At 38.3% G+C, this 23215-nt stretch overlaps 4 protein-coding genes across 4 annotated transcripts; all 4 read right to left on the reverse strand.

Moving 5' to 3' along the window:
- Positions 1 to 1260: 1260 nt before the first annotated feature.
- LOC110376229 (cuticle protein 2-like) lies at positions 1261 to 2340 on the reverse strand. Its single transcript, XM_064038304.1, has 4 exons — positions 2268 to 2340; positions 1783 to 2183; positions 1565 to 1695; positions 1261 to 1486 (listed from the first exon to the last, which is right to left on the reverse strand). Exons 1-4 carry the CDS (start codon positions 2274 to 2276, stop codon positions 1284 to 1286), a joined length of 744 nt encoding a protein of 247 aa, XP_063894374.1. The 5' UTR covers positions 2277 to 2340; the 3' UTR covers positions 1261 to 1283.
- Positions 2341 to 4121: 1781 nt separating this feature from the next.
- On the reverse strand, positions 4122 to 5339 carry LOC126055518 (cuticle protein 2-like). The gene is made up of 4 exons (XM_064038220.1): positions 5275 to 5339; positions 4790 to 5190; positions 4574 to 4704; positions 4122 to 4490 (listed from the first exon to the last, which is right to left on the reverse strand). The coding sequence occupies exons 1-4, from the start codon at positions 5281 to 5283 to the stop codon at positions 4189 to 4191; spliced, it is 843 nt and encodes a 280-aa protein (XP_063894290.1). The 5' UTR covers positions 5284 to 5339; the 3' UTR covers positions 4122 to 4188.
- A 1842-nt stretch (positions 5340 to 7181) lies between these two features.
- Positions 7182 to 8622, reverse strand: LOC110376227 (pupal cuticle protein 36a). Its single transcript, XM_064038183.1, has 4 exons — positions 8516 to 8622; positions 7844 to 8310; positions 7625 to 7755; positions 7182 to 7544 (listed from the first exon to the last, which is right to left on the reverse strand). The coding sequence occupies exons 1-4, from the start codon at positions 8522 to 8524 to the stop codon at positions 7243 to 7245; spliced, it is 909 nt and encodes a 302-aa protein (XP_063894253.1). The 5' UTR covers positions 8525 to 8622; the 3' UTR covers positions 7182 to 7242.
- Positions 8623 to 17690: 9068 nt separating this feature from the next.
- On the reverse strand, positions 17691 to 22258 carry LOC110376234 (collagen alpha-1(I) chain). Its single transcript, XM_021334645.3, has 3 exons — positions 22179 to 22258; positions 20888 to 21815; positions 17691 to 19731 (listed from the first exon to the last, which is right to left on the reverse strand). Exons 1-3 carry the CDS (start codon positions 22185 to 22187, stop codon positions 17876 to 17878), a joined length of 2793 nt encoding a protein of 930 aa, XP_021190320.3. The 5' UTR covers positions 22188 to 22258; the 3' UTR covers positions 17691 to 17875.
- Positions 22259 to 23215: the final 957 nt, after the last annotated feature.

The following is a 23215-nucleotide window of genomic DNA, read 5'->3' on the forward strand; positions in this document are numbered from 1 at the left end:
TAACAAATCCAAACTAATATTATAAATGCGAAAGTAACTCTGTCTGTCTGTCTGTCTTTCTGTCTGTCTGTCTGTCTGTCTTTTCTTCACGCCTAAACTACTGAACCGATTTGTGTGTAATTTGGTACAGACATAGTTTGAAACTTGAGAAAGGACATAGGATAGTTTTTATTACAAAAAAAAAAAAAAAGAATTATTCCGGACATATAGCGCCATCTATTGGTCAAATCAAAAATCTGCTGGTAGTCACTATTCCACGCGAACGAAGTTGCGGGCAAAAGCTAGTAATTACATATATGAACATCATCTTAAACGGTCATCAGGTATGGGTACCCTTGAAAGGCAAATTAGAGCATACCATCAAATGTCATGATCGAAAAATAATACGACCGTGAATCCTTACTCATAGATGTGATTTATTTGTATGTTTGTTAAGTTTTCACGTTATAACGCTTGAAACGATTGACGATGATGAAAGGCACGAATACAGTACTTTTTATCCGGGTACAGGATATAATTTCTTCATGACATTTATTATTCTTTATCTAAATGGGTGTGTCGACCAAGGGGTATCGGGTTGCCTAGAAAACTGAGTTGAGGAAGTGAGATAGGCAGTGGCTCCATGGAAATTACTTGAAAGTACTCAGCTACAGTCGATAAGACCGAAAGTGGACTCAAAAATGGTTGTGAGAAAGCTACGTAGTAAGGAAATAATAAAAATGTTTAATGGGGTGGAGGGTATGGAATTATATAAACAATTGGAACACTCGTGTAGAGTAAATCATGATGAATCATAATGGGAAAACTCCAAATAACAGTAGTTTAGAGTTGGACGAATGTATAATAATTGTTGGTAACAAAATTACATCAAAGGATGAATCCTTGTCCAAATTAATGCATTATTCATCACAAGTACACAATTATAATTTAAAAATAAATGGCTCAGTGTATTCCAAATATGCTTTTAGCGAATTCGTATATATTCAAAGTTATTCCAGTCTGAAAAAAATGTCCAACAAATAACGACACGGCATAATAATCAGACTGGCAGGTGCACGGTGTACGCACGTGGTGGATAGTGTAGTGATATGAAGGGCAAACATTTTTGTGCAAGTTTTGTGATTTTTCAAGGCACAAGGTGATTTTTTTGAATGACCTTTGGGCAAAAAAAAATCTCAGTTTAATTAATCTAATGCAATTGTCTTGAAAGGGATTCGTAATGACAATATAAAAGAAATTTTAGCTATAAATATAATTTATTTTAACAAGTCATTTCACAGTCTCTAGTAACGGTATCCGTCTCTCGCGTTGAAGGAGGATTGCCTCGCTCCGCTCCTCTGGTTGTTGCGCTGAGCGAAGGGAGGGAGGTACGCTTTCTGCACGCCGGCGACGGAGCTGCCGCTTCCAGTAGCGTCGTTGCCGAGAGCAGCGTTGTTGTAGTACTGTTGTTGGTTGTCAGTGGCGTATTTACCTTCGCTGTAAGATCCTGGAACACAATGTCAATATTTATTGAGATGTTCATTTAGGTATCTTATACCAAAGTCCAAGGAAACCGAAGGCTTACCGTCATCGAAGATGCCAGCAGCCTCATCGCGAGCGTTCTGTTCCAGAGCTTTCAGGATCTCTTCAGGGATGGGAGGGGGAGTGGGGAGATGATCACCTTGGGGTTGGAAACCGTTTTCGTCAGCGGTGTACCTAAACGAAACAATATTGAGTTATTGAAAGGTTTTCATAGGCCAACATGATAGCAAAGCTAGCTCATTAGACCGTATAAATTCTCACCTCACAGAGTAGACCTGGCCGTCATCACCAGTGTAGGAGTAACCACCCTGAGCCTGGACTCCATTGGTCGCCACTCCGTTCTCCTCGGCGGAGATGCCGTTCTCAGTTTCATAAGCGTACGCGTAAGTCTCTCCATCATTGGAGTTGTCCTGACGGAGGATAGCAGCGTTCCTCTCGAAGGCAGCCTGAGCGCGCTCGGGACGAGCTTCGAAGCCTGAGTAAGCACCAGTCTGGGCATACGCGCTGGGGTTGGAGTAAGCACCGGATTGGTCGCGGAATCCGTTGGACTGACGAGGAATCTCGAGGAAGGCAGATCCTGCGGCAGCTTGTGCGTTGGGTGGGAGGTAGGTCCTGTCCAGTTTGGCGGCCTGAGCCAGAGCTACTGAAGCTAAGATGATAAACTGAAAAATAATTTAATATTTTACAACACTTTTCATTCGATACACAGTAGCACTCACTAGATCACTCTCACTACGTCAGCTTACCAATTTCATTTTTAATATTTTTTATTTATTATTGTTTTGAACCTGCTGCCCAGAAGCTGTGGATGCAACTGATGACCTCTGCGCGTTATCACAGTATATATAGTCAGGTGCAGATCAATTAGTAACATCGCAAGTAGCGGCAATGTTTCTTAATGACGATGCGATGCTCGGGGATGAACTTGTTCTATTGCGGTTGACCTTTACTGAAGCTCACCGATAAGAAAGTTTCGGTACATATTATAAGCAAAATGTACTGGTATGAGTATATTGTTAGGGTCAAATATACGTTGTATGATTTATCAAATATTTGTATCTTTTTTCAATTAGCAATCTATAAATGGGCAAGGCTTTTTCTAGATCTGGAACGGTAATTTTATGTTTCTTAACTATGATGTATTTTGATTGGAATGTAATAATATTACCTTGTCCGATTTTAACTGTAACATCGTGATGTGAGCAAAAAGTAGATGGGTCAATAACTGGAACGCAGTTACCGGAAACGTTAGTTCACCTTGACCAAGTGACTGTTAGATGTAACGTCATATATAGGTCATTTGCTACGGATAGTATTGCTTTAAGTTAATTAATTACGTAAAACGGAAATGATGTCATCAAAGTATATGAAAATATTTTTCTGATGATTGCGATGACAGCGGAGTTTCCGCAGCAATACGTCGAGTCAAGGAAATGACTTACTCTAAAACTATTGAGATTGATAAGTGGTGAAACTTTAATCAATGTCAAGCATACAAGTCAAATCATCGCTATAGACAGCATCTCACCTAGCCTTTTCCGAACAATGTTGGGATCAGCTTCTAATCATCAAAAAACAAAGTCTAAGTCTTCAGAATTCGTTTTTTGATATTTATCAGTAGACACCAATTTCAAATCGAATCACAGATACGAATTTGCATGTTTCCATAATACGCAATAACCTAAAACTTACATAAAACATAAAATGGCCGTTGACATAAAACACATATTGTGGTATGGTTTTATCATATTTTGTTTTTTTTTCATACGTGTTGTTATGAATCATGGCTGCTGTATCTTGTAGATATGGTGTTAAAATGTTGTGCGTGTTTTGAGCAAAGAGTTGACCTAAATTTTTATCAAATCAATTTGCAGCTACCTATACTTTGTTAAACGGTTTTTTCAGAAATCTGATTCCCTACATAGGTAATTAAGACTCGTATTTTCTCGATTCGCCATTTCTGAAAAAGAGCCATCCAACATTGATGATTAGAGAATTAGTAAAACGTTTGTAAATGATTCCTAGAAAATGTGTGTGGAATCCATGAGGTGATTTTTGTTCTACGAGCATATCTTAGTACTTAGCTCATTCCAAAATAACATCTAATTTTGACATGAAAGTTAATTTAGTGGAAATATTCGTCCGTCGTTGATGTTGTTCCTATTTGTAATGCATAAAAAACACTTTTATACTTACGTATATTATGGGAAATTTAATAATTTCTGAATTTTGAAGAAGATGTTTGGATGTAAACCAACATTGTTCTGCCCCAATTTCTTGATTTGCAGAAGCCCGGTGCGGTAACTACATATTGAAGGCCTTTGTACAGCAACGGAACTTTTGCGACTCATTGTCGACGATGAATTGTAAATATTTCTCGGGTTGAATGTGTCTTGTAAAACGGCCGAAAACTGCGTAAACGTCAAAGACCAGAATCCAAAGTTACAAACATCTTTCCTTTGACGTTCGTTTGTTATTATACATAATTCATGTGTTTTATGTGTCATTATTTTCATCTTTTCTGGTACTCTAAAGCCTCTTATACATCGACCTATTTTTGTTGGTTAAATAAGGTTTTATTGATAAAGCAAACTACTGAATCAGTTTAGTCATAAATACATTATTTAATTTTAATAAGTCGTTTTAACAATCATAATTCTGCAGTATCTAGTAACGGTATCCGTCTCTCGCGTTGAAGGAGGATTGCCTCGCTCCGCTCCTCTGGTTGTTGCGCTGAGCGAAGGGAGGGAGGTACGCTTTCTGCACGCCGGCGACGGAGCTGCCGCTTCCAGTAGCGTCGTTGCCGAGGAAAGCGTTGTTGGTGACGACTGCGTCGGCGTTGTTATAGTTGTTGGACTGAGCGTCATTGTAGTTGTTAGACGGAGCGTTGTTGTAGTTGATAGCTTGAGCGTTATCGTTGTAGTACTGTTGTTGGTTGGTGCCCTCGTATTTGCCCTCGCTGTAAGAACCTGCGTACAAAAATCAAGAAAATGTGTTATTGTAACCTTTTGATAAGCTGTAACAGAAAACAATATGTTTTTGGGATCCTTACCGTCATCGTAAATGCCAGCAGCCTCATCGCGAGCGTTCTGTTCCAGAGCCTTCAGGATCTCTTCTGGGATGGGGGGAGGAGTGGGGAGGTGGTCACCCTGGGGCTGGAATCCGTTCTCGTCAGCGGTGTACCTGTTAATAATCAATAGTTTTTAAACATGTCCAAGTTCGAATTTTAATTCTAGTCATATATCAGTCTGGATAAATAAATTCTCACCTCACAGAGTAGACCTGGCCGTCATCACCAGTGTAGGAGTAACCGCCCTGAGCCTGGACTCCATTGGTCGCCACTCCGTTCTCCTCGGCGGAGATGCCGTTCTCAGTTTCATAAGCGTACGCGTAAGTCTCTCCATCATTGGAGTTGTCCTGACGGAGGATAGCAGCGTTCCTCTCGAAGGCAGCCTGAGCGCGCTCGGGACGAGCTTCGGAGCCTGAGTAAGCACCAGTCTGGGCATACGCGTTGGGGTTGGAGTAAGCACCGGATTGATCACGGAATCCGTTGGACTGACGAGGAGTCTCGAGGAAGGCAGATCCTGCGGCAGCTTGTGCGTTGGGTGGGAGGTAGGTTCTGTCCAGTTTGGCAGCCTGGGCCAGAGCGACTGAAGCTAAAATGATAAACTGAAAAATAATATAATATTTTACAACACTTGACATTCGATACACAGTAGCACTCACTAGATCACTTTCACTACGTCAGCTTACCAATTTCATTTTTATATTTTTATTTATTGTTGTATTGAACCTGCTGCCCAGAAGCTGTGGATGCAACTGATGACCTCTGCGCGTTATCACAGTATATATAGTCAGGTGCAGATCAATTAGTAACATCGCAAGTAGCGGCAATGTTTCTTAATGACGATGCGATGCTCGGGGATGAACTTGTTCTATTGCGGTTGACCTTTACTGAAGCTCATCGATAAGAAAGTTTCGGTACATATAGCAAAGCGAACAGGTATTACTTAGTACATTGTTTAGGACAAGCGTATACGTCGTATAATATGCCAAAGTTTGCATTAATGGTAATTTAACCATCTTTAAATGGCCAGAGTTTTTTTCCGGATAATTCATTTTATGCTACTTAATCATGATGTATTTTGATTGGTATGTAATATTACCTTGTCCGATTTAAACTGTAACATCGTGATGTGCGCAAAAAGTAGATGGGTCAATAACTGGAACGTAGTTACCGGAAACATTAGTTCACCTTGACCAAGTGACTGTTAGATGTAACGTCATATACATATAGGTCATTCATTGCGGTTAGCAGTCTTAAGTTAATTAATGAAGTTAAACGGAAATTATGTCATCAAAATATAAGAAAATATTTCTCTAATGATTGGGTTGATGAGTTTCCGTAGCAATACTTCGAGTCAAGGAAATTACTGATTCAAAAGTTATTGAGATTAATAGTTGATGCTATGATGAAACTTTGGAATGAATGTCAAGCATACAGCCCACGGAGACTGTGAAATAAAACTGTGAAAAGTCGCTATAGATAGAATCTCACCTAGCCTTTTCCAAACAGTGTTGGGGTCAGCTTTTAGTCCCAAAAAAATTAAGTTAAAGTTAGAGTTAAAGTTAGTATAGACACTATATTATAGCTATGATTGTATGTTTCCATAATACGCTAAGTCGCAAAATCGTATAATGCTACTTTTCCATATTTTGGTGTTGTTTTTGCATACTTCAGGGGTGTAATGTTTTATGGGTGTTGTATCTTGGGAGATTGGCATGAAACTAGGGTTGTAGGATGCTGTGTCTGCCTGTGTGCGTGTCCTGAGCAAAGACCTGATATCGAATGAGGTCTTTATCAAAACAATATGCAGCTCTTTTGTTTTCTGTAATCAGATTATCTACAAAGTCCAATACATTAGGACAAAGACCTATTTCTCTGTTCGCTTTTCATGAAAAGAGTCATTCAAAATTAATATAAAGAGTATTAGGAAAACGTTTGGAAATTATTCTTAGAAATTTAAAAACCATATTTGGTTTTTACTTCCACATATCTTCTTAGTTAAGTAATTCTAAAATAACTTATAACTTTTACTCAATAGTTACTCTAGTTTTAAATACTCGGCCGTTATTAATGCGTGTTGCATTAATTTGCAGAGCATAAAAATCTCTTTTCTATTTACGCTTTTTTGAGGATTTTTATATTCTGAATAGGGAAGAGGGGTCAATCAGATGTGGGTAGTGGTATCTCCGAAGCTAAGACATTACGCACTGTGCTCATCAACAGGCATGCCCAGTGCAGTTAATATGGGCAAATCCACAGCTTGGAGAAGGCCTTTGCCTAGGAGCGGAAGTTTTGTGGCCCTCTGCCGTCGATGAATTGTAAATACTTCAGGTTGAGCGTGTGTTTTGTAAAATGGCAGGAAAACTGCGGAATCGTCCAGGTCTAGAGTCCACAGTAACAAAATTTCTAAAGATCTTCGTGTCTAATCATACTTCGAGACTTTTGTTTGCTATTATATTGCATATGTTATGTGTGTCACTATTTCAATCATTTCTAATTCTCTAAAGCCTCTTTGCATTTATACATTTCTAAATATTTTGTTTGTGGTTAGGTAAGGTGTAAAAAATTGATAAATCAAACATCTAAATCAGTTTAGTCATAAATACATTATTTAATTTTAATAAGTCGTCTTAACAATCATAATTCTACAGTCTCTAGTAACGGTATCCGTCTCTCGCGTTGAAGGAGGATTGCCTCGCTCCGCTCCTCTGGTTGTTGCGCTGAGCGAAGGGAGGGAGGTACGCTTTCTGCACGCCGGCGACGGAGCTGCCGCTTCCAGTAGCGTCGTTGCCGAGGAAAGCGTTGTTGGTGACGACGGCATCAGCATTGTTGTAGTTGTTAGACTGAGCGTCATTGTAGTTGTTAGACGGAGCGTTGTTGTAGTTAATAGCTTGAGCGTTATCGTTGTAGTACTGTTGTTGGTTGGTGCCCTCGTATTTGCCTTCGCTGTAAGAACCTGCGCACAAAAAAAAAATATTTAAATCATTAGCTAAAGCTAGGCCGGGAACCAACTGAATTGTTAATTAAGATCCTTACCGTCATCGTAGATACCGGCAGCCTCATCGCGGGCGTTCTGTTCCAGAGCCTTCAGGATCTCTTCAGGGATAGGAGGGGGAGTGGGGAGGTGGTCACCCTGGGGCTGGAATCCGTTCTCGTCAGCGGTGTACCTGTTAATATCAATAGTTTTTAAACATGTCCAAGTTCTAATTTTGTTTTTCGTAATATACCTATCAGTCTGGATAAATAAATCTTTACCTCACAGAGTAGACCTGGCCGTCGTCACCAGTGTAGGAGTAACCGCCCTGAGCCTGGACTCCATTGGTCGCCACTCCGTTCTCCTCGGCGGAGATGCCGTTCTCAGTTTCATAAGCGTACGCGTAAGTCTCTCCATCATTGGAGTTGTCCTGACGGAGGATAGCAGCGTTCCTCTCGAAGGCAGCCTGAGCGCGCTCGGGACGAGCTTCGAAACCTGAGTAAGCACCAGTCTGGGAGTAAGCACCGTTCTGGGAGTAGGCATCATTCTGGGAGTTAGCACCATTCTGGGAGTAAGCATCAGTGTTGGAGAATCCATTGGAGAAGGCACCAGTTTGGTCTTGGAATCCGTTAGACAGACGAGGAGTTTCGAGGAAGGCAGATCCAGCTGAAGATTGAGCGTTGGGTGGGAGGTAGGTCTTGTCCAATTTGGCGGCCTGGGCCAATGCGACGGCGGCTAACACGATGAACTACAACAAAAAAAATTGATAAGTATGATTATTAAACGTATCTATTTAAGTATTGTTTGTGGGTTTCTAATTTAATCATGATCATTTTAATCCTGGTAATTATTAGATCAAGATAAAACTATTTATTGACATCTCCCAAATATTTGTTATTCTTTATTGATACAATTAATATTTGTTTTACTATCCAAAGCAACTTTTATCTTACCAATTTCATTGTTATTATTTGTTTTGCTGTTGGTAAGATGAACTTGCTACCCAGAAGCTGTGGATGCAACTGATAACCTTACAACGTCAGTACAGTATATATAGTTTGTTGTAGGTCGATCTACTTCTTCTCAAGTCGTGGTCGATGTTTCATCATCACGATATTATGACTTCGAGGATGGACTTGTATAATTGTCGGGGATCGCTTTATGCAAGATACCTCGTTAGGTCATCTTTTGCACTTTGAGTGTATCTGCAGATCTTGATGGATGGGTGATTATTGTAGCTGGTTTAACAATGGTATCTTTTAATAATATTTCTAGGGTCCATTAAAAAGTGTCTATCACTTTTATTTATATACCAGCTCAAATATTACTAAGAATTAACATATTTGCTCTAAGCTTTCTCGTAAGGCTCTGTGTATTCTTTGCAAGTTTTTCAATGCTGCTATTATCAGAAATATTTGTAGGTAAACTATTTCACTTAGTTTTTAGTCGATGAGTATCATCAGTTATATATTTTAGATCGTTCGTTTACTCATACAGCTACATTATATTAAACTTGAACTCCACAAACATTACGCATTGGCTACGAATATTAACATCAAAGCTTGGTTCCTTCCCACATAGTGCGCTTGACACACAAATCCTATTTGAATGGTCGTATTACCGTGCATACGGACACTTAGTCTCGATCGCGCATCAATTTTCGACCTTGCCCACTTACAAATTCCATTGCGAGCTTCTTTTGTAGGGTGACCATCATATGGGCGGAGAGCTTTTTTAGAAAAAAATAATTAAATCTATAAACACATTTCAGAAACTTGTACGTCTGTTTTGGAGTGACTTTATAATATTACCATAATTATACTCCTAATAGAAAGTAAGTGGACGAGAATTAAATAATCAAGAAATATGAAAAGTATATAGTATATATATTTTTTTTTTTCAAAATAGATTTTTGGTCTTGTTTGCTCGGGTTACAATATACTTTCTCAGATTAACATCCATCATTATCAATAGAATCCTATATTAAAGCTGAAGCTACAAAATATACAAAAACGTTTATAATAAAGTTCTTAGAACTTATGTAGGTATTTTAATGACACATCAATAAATCCTTTGAATAAAAACCATCCATTGTACTGCAATAATGCTACAATGCTCACATGACATATCATTGACATTTTGGACGTGAGAAGGGTTTAAAATAGACCTTGAAATCTCAAGAGATCTCTTATTAATACCTTTTATTGTATGTGACATCAAGATCCTATTGAGACGGAAAGCTCTGTCATTGTTTAAGCATCAATCAGCAATTAAATTCTTCATTTATAGAAGTCATAATTATGAATTTATAATAGGTTTATTACGAGTTTCATTGTTAATAATGTATTGTTTAATTATTGTAAGCGATTATGTGGCTTCTTAAGGGCAAAACGATTTTTTATTTTGAATTTTCAAGGGCATGAATGTACCTACGTAATGTAATCCCATGTATGTACCCACAAAACAAATAAATAATTATGCAACAATAGAAATTAATTATAATTATTTCATTGAAATTATCTGTCAATTTTAACAAATCATACATCAATCATCATTCATCAATTTTATTACCTTGATTTATTCATAAGTCAGAGAGAACGTACCTCAAAAAAAATATATATAAGTACTGTGAAGTTTTTTTTTAAGAAAGTCTCTATAATAAACAACACATGGTCACCCTACACCGATATGACCTTACAATATGGATCGGCTTCCGAAGATCGTTGTGATAGCAGACCAAATCGTGATTAATTAACTTTTGCCAAATAATATCGACCAAATAATAAACTTATATCGATTTACAGCAATATTTAAATACACATAAGTGAGTACAAAGTAATTGGAGTTTTTGCGTAATATTCAGATTTTTAGATCATGTTCTAAAAGGTTAATACTGTTCGACTTTTGTAAAGAATTCAATTAAGTTAATTAGTGAATCTTTAGATTTTGTATTGTATGGGTTTTAATTGCTGTTGTAAGTAATTATGGCGAAATGTTCGTAATTGTAGCACCTTAGGCTATACCATTGATGCCTGCCGGGGCTGCGGGATGGTTCGAACGAGTTACCGTGACCCTGGTACATAAAGGGCTTTAGAAGGAGCATGGTGGGTTTTAGCCAGTAAGGGTCTGAAATTCCCTCACGCTGCACCCACAGCGGGTCCCCCTGATGATGGAAAATCATTAAAAAATGGCTGTATCTTTGTAGATTAGAAGCGCTTCAACAATGAATTTCAGATTCAAGTAATTATGCTCATGTGGGGTCCAAAAGCCCCACAAAGGTCTTATAGAAAAATCGTTCAAAAGCTCTTAATAACGCAAACGTCAATATAGATACACGTAACTAATAACAAATATAATTTGTTTTGATTTGCTATTGCTGATTAAATATAGCCATATATTTTGCCAACTATCTTGTTAGTATGCAAATCTATTTTGGTTTTAATATTAATAGAGCATAGTAAAAAAATTAAATTAAAACTATAATCTCCAGTTACCTACAGCGATTCAAAGAAAACGTTTATATTTACTAGCTATTTTCTGGGGTTCCACTGGCCTAGTTAGGGAAGTACTTCCAGTACCCTTTTAAAAACCCGGATAGAACGAATGTAGGTACTTTCTCAGGCTTCAAACTATCGGTAGGTATATCTGGTTCAGTAATTTTACACACTGTCTTCCTCACTTGTAAAAAGCATTAGTAAGAAAAACTTCCCGTGTGAAACTGCTAGGGGTCACTAGTAAACCCTATACAATTCGACTCAACCAACCATTATTATTTACAACATACCTACAAGTTTAACTTAAAGTTCTATTGTCTAATCCATCGTTAACTCAAAACATTTAGATACAGATCAGACATCTCGCGTTGACCTAAATAAACAGTTACCCAGCATCCGTTTTCAGAGATCATGGCCGGAGAATAGCGTGACATAAATCTGAAGATAAATATGGGTATTGTGAATATTAGGTACCATTTAAATCATGTTTTGTTGCTTTAAATGTAAGGATTTTCGATCTCATTTAACTTAGTTGAAACTACAATAGTCAGTCATGCAATGCATGTCTATAAAGCTGCAAAGCGATTTATGAAGCTACTGCCTCAGTTAAGCAGTTTAAATTGAGTTACAACAAACATTTGATTTTTACTCATGCATTTTTGGTAATTTTTCATTTTCTTTACCCAAATCAAAATCTATATCTGATCTAAAAATCAAAATCTCAAAATCTATATCTAAGCTAATAAGCTGAAATGTTTGTTTATGATTACTTTCAACACCAGCTGGCTTTACAGGTACATACATAACCTACTTATCAAGGACTGCATGGCTACTTATTATTTCGGGTGCGCAAAATAGTTTCCACGGGACGCTGATGAAACTCGCGACAGAAGCTAATAGCACATAATTTTATTATCCCTTGACAAAATACTACTTCATGAATCGTGATTCTGCGATATTGTTTAGATGCGTAACCGCAGCCCTGGAACATAAAGATCTCCAGGGGAAACATGGGAGGATATTAGTCAGAGAGAATCTGATACTCCCTTCCACAATGGTTGCAGCCCATTAAAAGAGCGCGAGTCACTTGATAATTTCCCTCCAAACAAAAATACTGCTATTACAAGGCCTATAATAATATAGCGTAAGTATTAACTATCACATCACCAACAACCCATCTTTCGCAAACGTTTTCAGCAATATTTAATTACTACTAAATACAAACATCAACCATGAAATCATCTTCATATTCGAACTACATTTCCAACACCCGGATAATTTAGAAGCTAACTAAATCAAAGCACCCACAGCTAAACGTGATAGGTTCATATTGCGGCGTGATGCGCGCGCGCCGCCCAGGGGGCAACGTTAGTTAATAACGCCTTATGTCTTCATCTTTGTGAATAAATAGAGATCACACTGAGACACGTGTTAGTTGGCCATTATTTTTAATAGTTTTTGGGCTATATTGCGAGATAGGATTAACAAGCAAATTGATAGGTACTTATTAGGTTAAAAAGTATGAATGTGTGGGTTCGAGTCCAGGTCAGGCATGTACCAACGCAACTTTTCTAAGTTTGTATGTACTATCTAAGTATATCTTGGACACCAATGTGTTTGGGGGCACGTTAACTGTAGGTCCCGGCTATCATTAATACCCTGTAGCAGTCGTTAGGGGTAGTCAGAAGGCGGTAAGGCTGATAACCAGTCTAACCAAGGAGTATCAGGTTGCCCGGGTAACTGGGTTGAGGAGGTCAGATAGGTAGTCGCTCCTTGTTAAACACTGGAACTCAGCTGCGTCCGGTTAGCCTGGAAGCCGATCTCAACATAGTTGAGAAAAGGCCCGAGAGCTGATTGCGAGATAGAATTTTAAAAGTACATTGGTACTCGCTGGGCTCAGTTATGTGACACAAATATTGGTAGGTATGTTACTTGTGTGCATATAAGGTACTATTAATAAGCTGCTTACGAAAAAACGATACGACGAACGAAAACCTATTCAAAGTAAAAAAGGAATAAATAATTGCTCATCTCGGGGACCAAATGAAGAAGGTACAACATGTTTATGTCAAGCCAATAGGTACACTCATTAGGAATAACCGATTTTATAAGCACTTTTTAAATACTAGTGTTTCCTCTCCGTTTCGCCCGTATTTCATGACAACTGTACACATACTGATGAAAATCATCGAAAAATGGACTTTGTACCTCATCATCATCATCAGCCTATCACAGTCCACTTTGTACCTTAGTTAGCTATAAATAATAATAGGTAATTGTTGTTATTTTATGTGGGTACTGAAAGATTTCATTTCATTCGTACTAGTAGTTTCAAAAATCTGTTAAACAAACAAACTGTCCAGCTTAATAATACATATGTATTAGTACAGGCACATTTAGAAACACCTAAATCATTTCCAAAGCCTACCAGTTTTTATTACTTACTGCATAGTAGAAATATAAATTATTTATCATGGGATGCGTTTTACATTATTTATAAGGTCTTACATGCACTCTAAAGCTTCGAACTATTGGTCCATATAGGAAATAGATGCCGATGACATCATGCAACGTGTGTTGCAAAGTTTCAGTTCTCATTGTGCTCAAATCCTGGCAACACCTTCTAATATTGTCGATGAACAAACCGTTGTATTTACGAGTACATTTAACCCTACAAGACGGTCTAATTGAAAGTATCACGCGCACACAAGTTTTGCTGTCTGTGCTGATAGAATTAAGCTGACGAGTCTGTTTGTTTGGATTACTTTGGATGAATGTGATTATTTCAGGAACTTGGTCTGATTTGATAAATTCTTTAAATTTTATACAGCTCATTTATTGAGAAGGGTAGGTATAAGCTATTATCCAAGTGAGCGAAGTAGTCAGACACTCAGATTTGTTAAGACATAAGGCTGAATTGATTAAAAAAATCTTAGTTTGGTTGGATGCGCTAATTATTTTTTTTGTGTTAGACGGCCCGTTTGTTCAAAAAGGCTACATTTTGACTTAGTGGGCCAGTAAGTTTCCTACAGACGCGTGAAACCACGGAACACAGCTAGTAGAGTATTATGTTAGGTACATAAAGCACAGGTTATGCGCATCATTGTATTATTATTATTATCGTCATTTGGAGAACAACGTGTGATGTTTGGGTCGTAACATTAGAGTGTCGATACATGAACCCACATTGTGGTGTTGCGAATATATTTGATGTTGTAATATTTTGCATTAAAGTTTTCTTAGCTGTTATGTATGATGTAGTAGTTTTAGAAATAAATAAATATTTCCATTTAATTTTCTGTACTTGTTACGTGTTTGCTTGACCGCACTTATCTCAGTTACCTACTGGTTTCACATTCTTTCAACAGTATTAAATAAGATATTCATCGAGGTATGTTTTAGTTTTCGTAGAAATCGGAAATCTGCACGTGGAAGCTAGTCAATAAATAATAAGTATTTATGCAGAAGAGGTATTCAAAGCTCCTTAAGGCACAGCTATTCTATTCGTTTTTAGAACTAAGAACTGTGTTATTTCTATTATTCTTTATTTTACACAAAATATTTCAAGCAAACACAATACAGAGAAGACATGTACAAAGTAAAGTAGTTTCTAAATCTATATTATATTTTATATTATATTATTTATTTTCAAAATTCTACATTGATAGCAACATTACCTTCATGTAAACCAAAATACATAAATATTAACCCCGACAAAAGCCCATAATCAGAATAAAATAAAGGCAGTTAAAATAATGTTGGACCGTGTATGTGAACACTTATCTGTATCTGTGCAATCAACGTCACAGTCGATAGCGTGATCACTGTTATTAGTGCGCCTTTGCACAATTACCTTTTAAGTTTTAACTATATACTCGTGATGAGGTACATTGCCCTACGTTTGACTTATATTTTAGCTTTAAAGATACAGCTTCACTTAAATAAAATATGTTAGTAAACTTTTACTCTATTAAACTATTTATACTGGCATAACTGAGGAGAGTTAATTATTACAGAAAAATCCAATTTTGAAAAAAAAACCACCTATTATAACAAAAAAAAACAATTTCAAAAATATTTGTAATAAAATAGAAAAATATAGGAAAAATGAATAAAAAAGATACCTATATCAACTAGACAACTTAAAAAAAATAAACATGTAATACACTCGTATTATGTTTGAGCACGCATAAGTAATTGTGATAAATAACCAACATTAACCCGCAGGCCACAATCAAGACCATACATCACTCAATACGTCGAAACCTTCATAAATATCAATGTAATTACACCCCACATAAAGTCATAAATCACCGAATATTTGAACTCAATAAATAAAATATTAATCACTAGCCGACTTCCCGCGGGTTTACCCACGTCCTGTAGAAACTACTACCCGTACTGGGATAAAATATAGCCTATATTATTTGGGAAGAGTGTAGCTTTCCAATATTGAAAGAATTTTTCAAATCGGTTCAGTGGTTTACAAATAAACAAACAAAGAAAAAAATGTTTTATTTTCATTATATTGAGTACAGATTAATCATGATGCCACGCCTCGCTGTCCCCACTATACCGAGCCATCTTCACACGACTGTGCTCGTGATGCAACTGAACCGTTTCCTAACACTTTAGTTCACACATTATTTAGTTTAAATTAGTTTACTAACCATTATTGGGCTTGTTATTACTTTTACGTGTTTTTTTTAAACGTTTATTGAGCTTTTAGTGGACCATCAATTGGTTATAGGCCTTTATTGACGTAGTTTACTGTTTAAAGTGATTTTTAGTGTTCATAAGTCATATTTTATTTTTGCTTAGTGATTTTTATGATGCTGTTTTTGCGTTGTAAAGTTTTTGGTAGCCTTCATTAGCGTTAGTAGATTAAATTGTTGCCTGAGGCGCTATGACTTGCAGGTTCAATGTTATTAAAGAATTAATGCACTTCTTCTTATCACGCACACTGCAGATTTGCTGACGTAATAAGGCTTAGTGATAAAGTTGTCTTTAAAGCTCTCGGTGGCGTTTGACACGGTTTGTCAATTGGCAGTCGTACTTAAGTTAGTTGGCAGTTACACTCTTGTGCGTCTGTGCGAGTGCAGTCAGCTATACTAATAATATTTATATTATATTATTGATATTATAAAGCTGAAGAGTTTGTTTGATCGCGCTAGTCTCGGAAACTACCTATCCGATTTGAAAAATTCTTTAAGTGTTAGATAGCCTATTTACGCTAAAACTAAACTACTATAACTAACTAAACTACTTCCTTATGTACTTCCCTTATGTATTTACCATATGAACTTTCTTATGTACTTCCTTATATACTGTATTATGTACTCCCCTTATATACTCCCATTATGTACTTATCTTATGAACTTTCTTATGTACTTCCTTATATAAATTATGTACTCCCCTTATATACTCCCATTGTGTACTTACCTTATGAACTTTCTTATGTACTTCCTTATATACTGTATTATGTACTCCCCTTATATACTCCCATTATGTACTTACCTTATGAACTTTCTTATCTACTTCCTTATTTACTGTATTATATAATAAAAATAAATAAATAACAGTAAAAAGCAAAAAAAAAAATGTTAGGTGCATCGGCCTAGAAGTCGGTGGCAAAATTAACTTAGTACCTAACATCCATTAGACACCGACTTCTAGGCCGATGCACATCGAAATAAAAATGACATTACAAGATAGTGCGTTCAAATGTCATGTGAAGCTTACCAGTTCCCGGTTTGCCACATTCTCTGAGATCCTTACATCCACCAAGTTTGTAACAGTCTCCTTGGTAATACATGTATTATTCATTTATTCTGTAGTCCATAGACTTCGATGATCACACACCTATTAGAGTATCTTGATATAATACCAGCGTGCATGCTATGACGACATGTATGTATGTTTCTACGTAGTCTTTACTGGCGTAAAAGCTCTTACACACTAGAGGATTTCCCACTAGGTTTTCGTGCGAAATTGCTCAGCGCAATATGAAGATGACACCGATAAGATTATTTGCGGCTCAGAATCGCTAGTATGAAAGTGCTTTAGGTAAGATTCTTACCCAATCATATAATATATATATTAGATAGATAGATCATATCATGCATAGCAAATTTAAAACTAATGAAAAATTTACATGCGAAACTATAAAGAGATGAGCTTTTCTAAGTTTTCTGGTTTACCGACGTAAGTATTACAAAAATTACGATTATCAGATACCTAAGTCTATTTTTTTTATTTTTACAGGAAAAGGAAGATGAAAAAGGAGCTTAGGAATCGGCTAGGTACTGATTAAAATTAAATGATTTCTTGTTACAATAAGTATTGTCTTCAGAAAAAGCTTAGCAATGTCATTATTTAAGACTATTTATTTCTGATATTATAAGTTTGGATTATTGATTATATAATATCGTGAAATAAAAATGTATGATATTCTTCATTCACTATTTTGATGGATACGATACGGCTATCGAAAAGTTATTTATTTAAGTGTTGTGTATCGTACAGATAAATAATAATAAAATGTCATGAAAAATCATACCGGGAGGTAGTTTGACTAAAATAAGGATTCCTTCATTGAAACACTTTGTTTCTTAAATGTAATAAAAGCTAGTGTTAGCTTTGCATCATTTATTTAATTTACATTAACATTTCAATCACATAGTGACTCCACATTATATTCTATACATTTCGTATAAATATGTACAAAATATTTTTATAAGCGTACTACGTAGTTTTTTTTTTTTACATTTTATCTATTTGCTTGTCTCTTAATCATAAATTAATTAATCTATCCTTGGTTTAGTATTTGTATCCTTCCTCGGGGCTGAAGCTTGGGGGCTGGCGAGGTCCACCGAAGTTTTCGCTGGGCCTGTTCTGTCCAGCAGGTCCGAAGCCAGATGGTGAGCCGGTCTGACCTGGCCTATTTTGGCCAGAAGGTCCAAAACCAGCCTGAGCACCAGTTTGTCCGGGTCTGTTCTGGCCTGAAGGACCGAAACCGGGTTGAGCTCCCTGAGCGGGTCCAGCCTGAGAGCCCTGAGATCCAGGACGGCTGTAGTCGTAGCCGGAGCCAGGCATCGAAGGCTGACGTTGAGATCCGAAAGGTCCCTGAGCGGGTCCGGCAGCTGATCCAGCAGGGCCGCTTGGCCTGGGGAATCCTGAGCCAGCGGGGCTAGTTGGACCACTTGGACCTGAGGGTGTGTACTGTCCTACTGAGCTAGGCTTGGAGAAAGGCGAGCCCTGGCCGATGGGACCGGGAGCAGCACCAGATGGTCCATTGCCAGAAGGAGAACCGGAGGGGAATCCTGCACTGGGTCTGGAAGCGGGACCAGATGAAGGCCTTGATCCTTGAGCAGGTCCATTACCAAAGCCAGGTTGACCTGATGGGGCAAAACCTTGGGCGTTGGGCCTAGCTCCTAATCCTTGAGGTCCACCAAATTGGGTTTGAGGTCTGTTGTATTGGTATCCGTCATCCTGACCTTGTCCTGACTGACCTTGGGCTCCGAAACGAGCAGGCCCATTGTTGCCAGAAGGTCCAGCAGGGGCGAATGGAGAAGCTTGGTTTATTCCTGAAGGCTGAGATGGGAACCCTTGAGCTCCAGTGGGTCTGTTTGAACCAGAAGGAGAGGCACTAGGAGCACCATACTGGGAAGAGGGAGTTTGACTGCCCTGAGTGGGGAAACCTTGAGGTCCACTTGGCCTAGCGGGGCCAGAAGTGGCAGAGGGAGCACCATATTGAGAAGCTGGAGATTGGCTGCCTTGAGGGGCGAAACCTTGAGCACCTGAGAGCCTGGGTGATCCAGAGGGTTTAGGAGCACCATACTGGTTACCGGGAGCCTGATTACCTTGGAAACCTTGAGATCCAGAAGGGGACGCACCAGGAGCATTGTATTGGTAGCCCGAATCACGACCACCTTGGGCTCCAGAAGGCCTAGCTGGACCAGAAGATGAGGATGCTGGGGCACCAAACTGAGAGGATGGACCTTGAGATGCAGAAAAGACAGGAGCATTGTACTGAGAGGCAGGAGACTGATCACCCTGAGCCGGGAATCTTGACCCAGAAGGCCTGTTGGAACCAGATGAAGCAGATTGAGAAGGAGCGCCATATTGAGAGGCAGGTCCTGATTGGGCAGGTCCAGAAGAAGATCCAGAAGGAGCGCTTCCAGGTGTATTGTACTGATAACCTGAGTCCCTTCCACCCTGAGCTCCAGTTTTAGACGGGCCGGAAGCAGATGGGGCACCAAACTGTGAAGAAGGACCCTGAGATCCAGACGAAGCAGGGGCACCAAACTGAGGAGTGGAAGACTGACCACGCTGAGCAGGGAAACCAGCAATTCCATTTGTGCCTACAGCTCCAGCTTGAGAAGGAGCGCTATACTGAGAAGTGGGTCCTTGACCAGGCTGGGTAGCATAACCTTGGGGTCCTGATGAAGCTGAAGCAGGTTCATTTTGACCAGGGGCGCCGTACTGGGAAGCTGGTGACTGACCACGTTGAGCTGGGAATCCTGATCCACTGGCAGCGGGGCCGGATTGAGCGGGGGCTCCGTATTGAGAGGCAGGACCTTGGCCGGGCTGGCCTTGACCCTGGTAGGATGGAGAGGCTCCACCGTAGTACTGCTGGGATACTGGGCTGTTGACTTCTTCTGGGTTGTAGGCGCCTGAAACATAAGTAAGAATTGATTAGTTTAATGGTCGTAGAAATTTATTCCTAGCACTCATTTCTACGTTGCGAAGTTTTATTAAGATCCATCTTCTCAAATAATTTTTAATGGTACAAAAACAATTGAATACAAGCCAATTTGTTAGTAAATTAACAAAAACAATGTGGAGCAAAAACCTATGCTTGGTACAAAAAAAATATTAAATTAGTTCCTCACAATCAGTAAGTTACATACGTTACATACACGTAGTACCTGTATTGCAATATTTTAACTTTGACTTTTGAACTTGTAACTACTACATATAATTGCGGACATACATTTACGCCATCACGGATCATTTTCTCATAAAAATCGTGCCAACTAAAAGTAACAGTAATTTAGCAAAAAAACATATTAGTACAGAGGCGATTTAACTGCTATTAAAATATTAATAGCTATAATTATAGTTACCCAACATAAGGTTCAAAAATGATGTCAGATCAATGTCAGTCAATGTCTTCTTGAACATTGGTAACTCAATAAATTGTAATTATAATAATGTGAATTACTGATGAGATCATATCGAAGGTCTCATGAAATTAAAGTGTCAGAGTTCATTCGTGTATCACAAAACATAGTCAAGAAATTCATATTTTCAGTATTTTAAGCTCTACTTATAGTCACTAAATGATGTTAGTTATCTAATGCTTCACATAGGGGCCACTTTGCATGTTCCAATAGTATCCAATTTATTTCGGACAAACAGGCTTTTCATTCAATGTATTCGATTTCCTCGTACATATGTATTTAAATAAGCATAGGTATTATACCAGATACCAAATATGTATTAACTTAAAAACTGAACCTTACAAATAGGAATTCTCAATCAACGATGAGTCGAGTTTCGGGTTCTAGATTCCTTTCTGATTTAACTCATCGATTCGTGCAGTGTGTCACAGTTTTGCAAGCGGTTTCACACGGAACAACTAATAGGAACTGATAACGAATTTATATAAAACACGCGTGATTATAACCCGTGATTTTACATTGTATCAATAAAAAAGTTATTCAATCGCTTCATATAATCACTTGAACGATCAAGAGAACTTCCCACAAATATGACAATAACTAATATAATAGCATAAAAGTAAATGTTGAGAAACAATGGACTAACCTTCTTGTGTGCCTGCAGCCGCGGCCCTCGCGTTCTCTTCCAGAGACTTCAAGATCTCTTCAGGGATCGGGGGAGGAGTAGGAAGGTGATCACCCTGGGGTTGGTAGCCGTTCTCGTCAGCAGTGTACGTCACGCTGTATTGCTGGCCATCATCACCAGTGTAAGAAAAGGCACCCTGAGCCTGAACACCGTTAGTAGCCACACCAGATTCTTCAGCAGAAATTCCGTTCGAAGTCTCGAAACTGTACGAGAAGGTTTCACCGTCATTCTGGTTTTCGTATCTGAGGATTTCAGCGTTCTTGTCGATGGAAGCGCGTTCACGTTCGGGCTGAGGCTGGCTAGCGTAGGCAGCCGCGTCTTGAGATCCTTGGCTTCCGAAAGGTGCTTGGCCAAATGTAGCAGAACCTTGGCTGGGAGCAGAGCTAGCGTCACTAGGAGCGTTGTATTGAGAGGGTTGGCCAAATCCAGCGGGGCCTTGTCCGGGCGCAGGGCTTGCACCACTAGCAGGGGCACCGTATTGGGAATTAGGCTGTCTGATTCCTGCAGAGCCCTGTCCGGCTGGGCCAGCACCTGAAGGAGCACCGTATTGGGAAGCAGGCTGTCTGCCCGCAGAGCCCTGTCCGGCGGGGCCGGCACCAGAAGGAGCACCGTACTGCGAGGTAGGTTGCCCAAATCCAGCCTGTCCAGAAGCTGAGGGCTGTCCAAAACCACTAGGGCCTTGTCCGGCCGCAGGACTTCCAGGTGCGTTGTACTGAGAAGCAGGCTGGCCAAACGATGAAGGACCTTTAGGTAGGCCAAAGGCAGGTTCGCTTCCGGGGGCCGTCAGAGACCCTGGGCTTCCACCAGCAGAGCCCGCACTTGCGGGAGGCAAGTACGTCCTGTCCAACTTGTCAGCATAGCTGCATGCTATCACTGATAAAATAATAAGCTGAAAAGATAAAATTTCAATGAATTAGACTTAAAATAAACGTTTGTATTCCACGGCAAATTGAAGGCACAGATTTGTCATGATAGATTGAGTCACAGTTAGAAAGGCAAGCCCTTGATTTTAACGAATCATCTAGTTTACGGAATACTCCTGCCATGTCATAGGTCAATGTTTACTTTTAAATTTTATTTATTAAACTTTTAATTGCACTTTTATTTATTGAAACTTTCACTGCAATCCATTTTTTGAAAACTTCTGAATAATTAACACTGAAAAATTTTTGAAGACTTTTTTTTATTTGAATTTCTATGTTCTTTAAGATGTTTATTATTTATTTTTAACTATAAATATAGAATATATTACCAGCTTCATATCTAAAGCTGTTGTGCTACCACGGGATGATCACCGAATGTGCATATCACAGTAACTGCATCCTATTTATATGAAGTTAATTCGTTCACCATGCTAAGTTACTCAAAATTGTGCTCACGGAGCTAACCTTTGACAGTACTAATAGTGAAGATTCCACGATGTTTGTATGTGTGTGTGGTTACTCAATAACTCGATCAATATTACTGATACTCTAATTACTGTGAGCGTGACGTGTGTGTGTGTGATCACCCATGTATGGTGGGATTTACTTTGTTTATTTTATTATTAGGGATCCGTGGAGATTTTTTTAAGTCTGTAGTACATATAGATAGCCATTCGGAAACAGTTTCTTTTTTGTAAAATACTTGGAATAAACATCTTATGTGGTATCTTTGTGAAGGGCTCCAACATGTCTAGTAGCAAAAACAGCAGTATTTTACTAGTGTTTTAGCGGGAATTAAAAGCAATGCTAATGTAAGATTTACGCTTGCTAAGCATTTGATTTAAGTAGCTACTCTGAAATAAGATAATGAAATCTCAATTTAATTTGCTATCATTTAAGAATTAATTATTTCTCATAAATGTCTGGTTAAGAGGTTATTGTTAATTAAGATTACTATGACTTAGGGCCACCAACATTAGTATCTACTAGTACTTAGAAATAAAATTACTTTTCAGTTTCAGTAAAAACTTAATTACCTACTGTAAGTTAATAGGACTTATTTACACAATTTAAAGATAAAGCATATGGAGCTCTATAATTATATCTAGTAAAGTTCTGTAGGCTTATAATACATACTTTGACCATAATGATGTCATATCTAACTTCACTATATTTTACCTAAAGGTTTTGTTTTCACGGACAAATCGTAACTTAAATATATTCATTACGCATCCAGCATATACAAATTATATACAACATGTATATATTAAGTATAATTACAAACAATAAAAAACAATTTAATAACATTTAACATACATACATATAAACAGATTTTTTTTTAATTGCTGTGCACACTCTATGTGTT

Source organism: Helicoverpa armigera, chromosome 15 (genome assembly GCF_030705265.1).
Source record: "Helicoverpa armigera isolate CAAS_96S chromosome 15, ASM3070526v1, whole genome shotgun sequence".
NCBI classification, from domain to species: Eukaryota; Metazoa; Arthropoda; class Insecta; order Lepidoptera; family Noctuidae; genus Helicoverpa; species Helicoverpa armigera.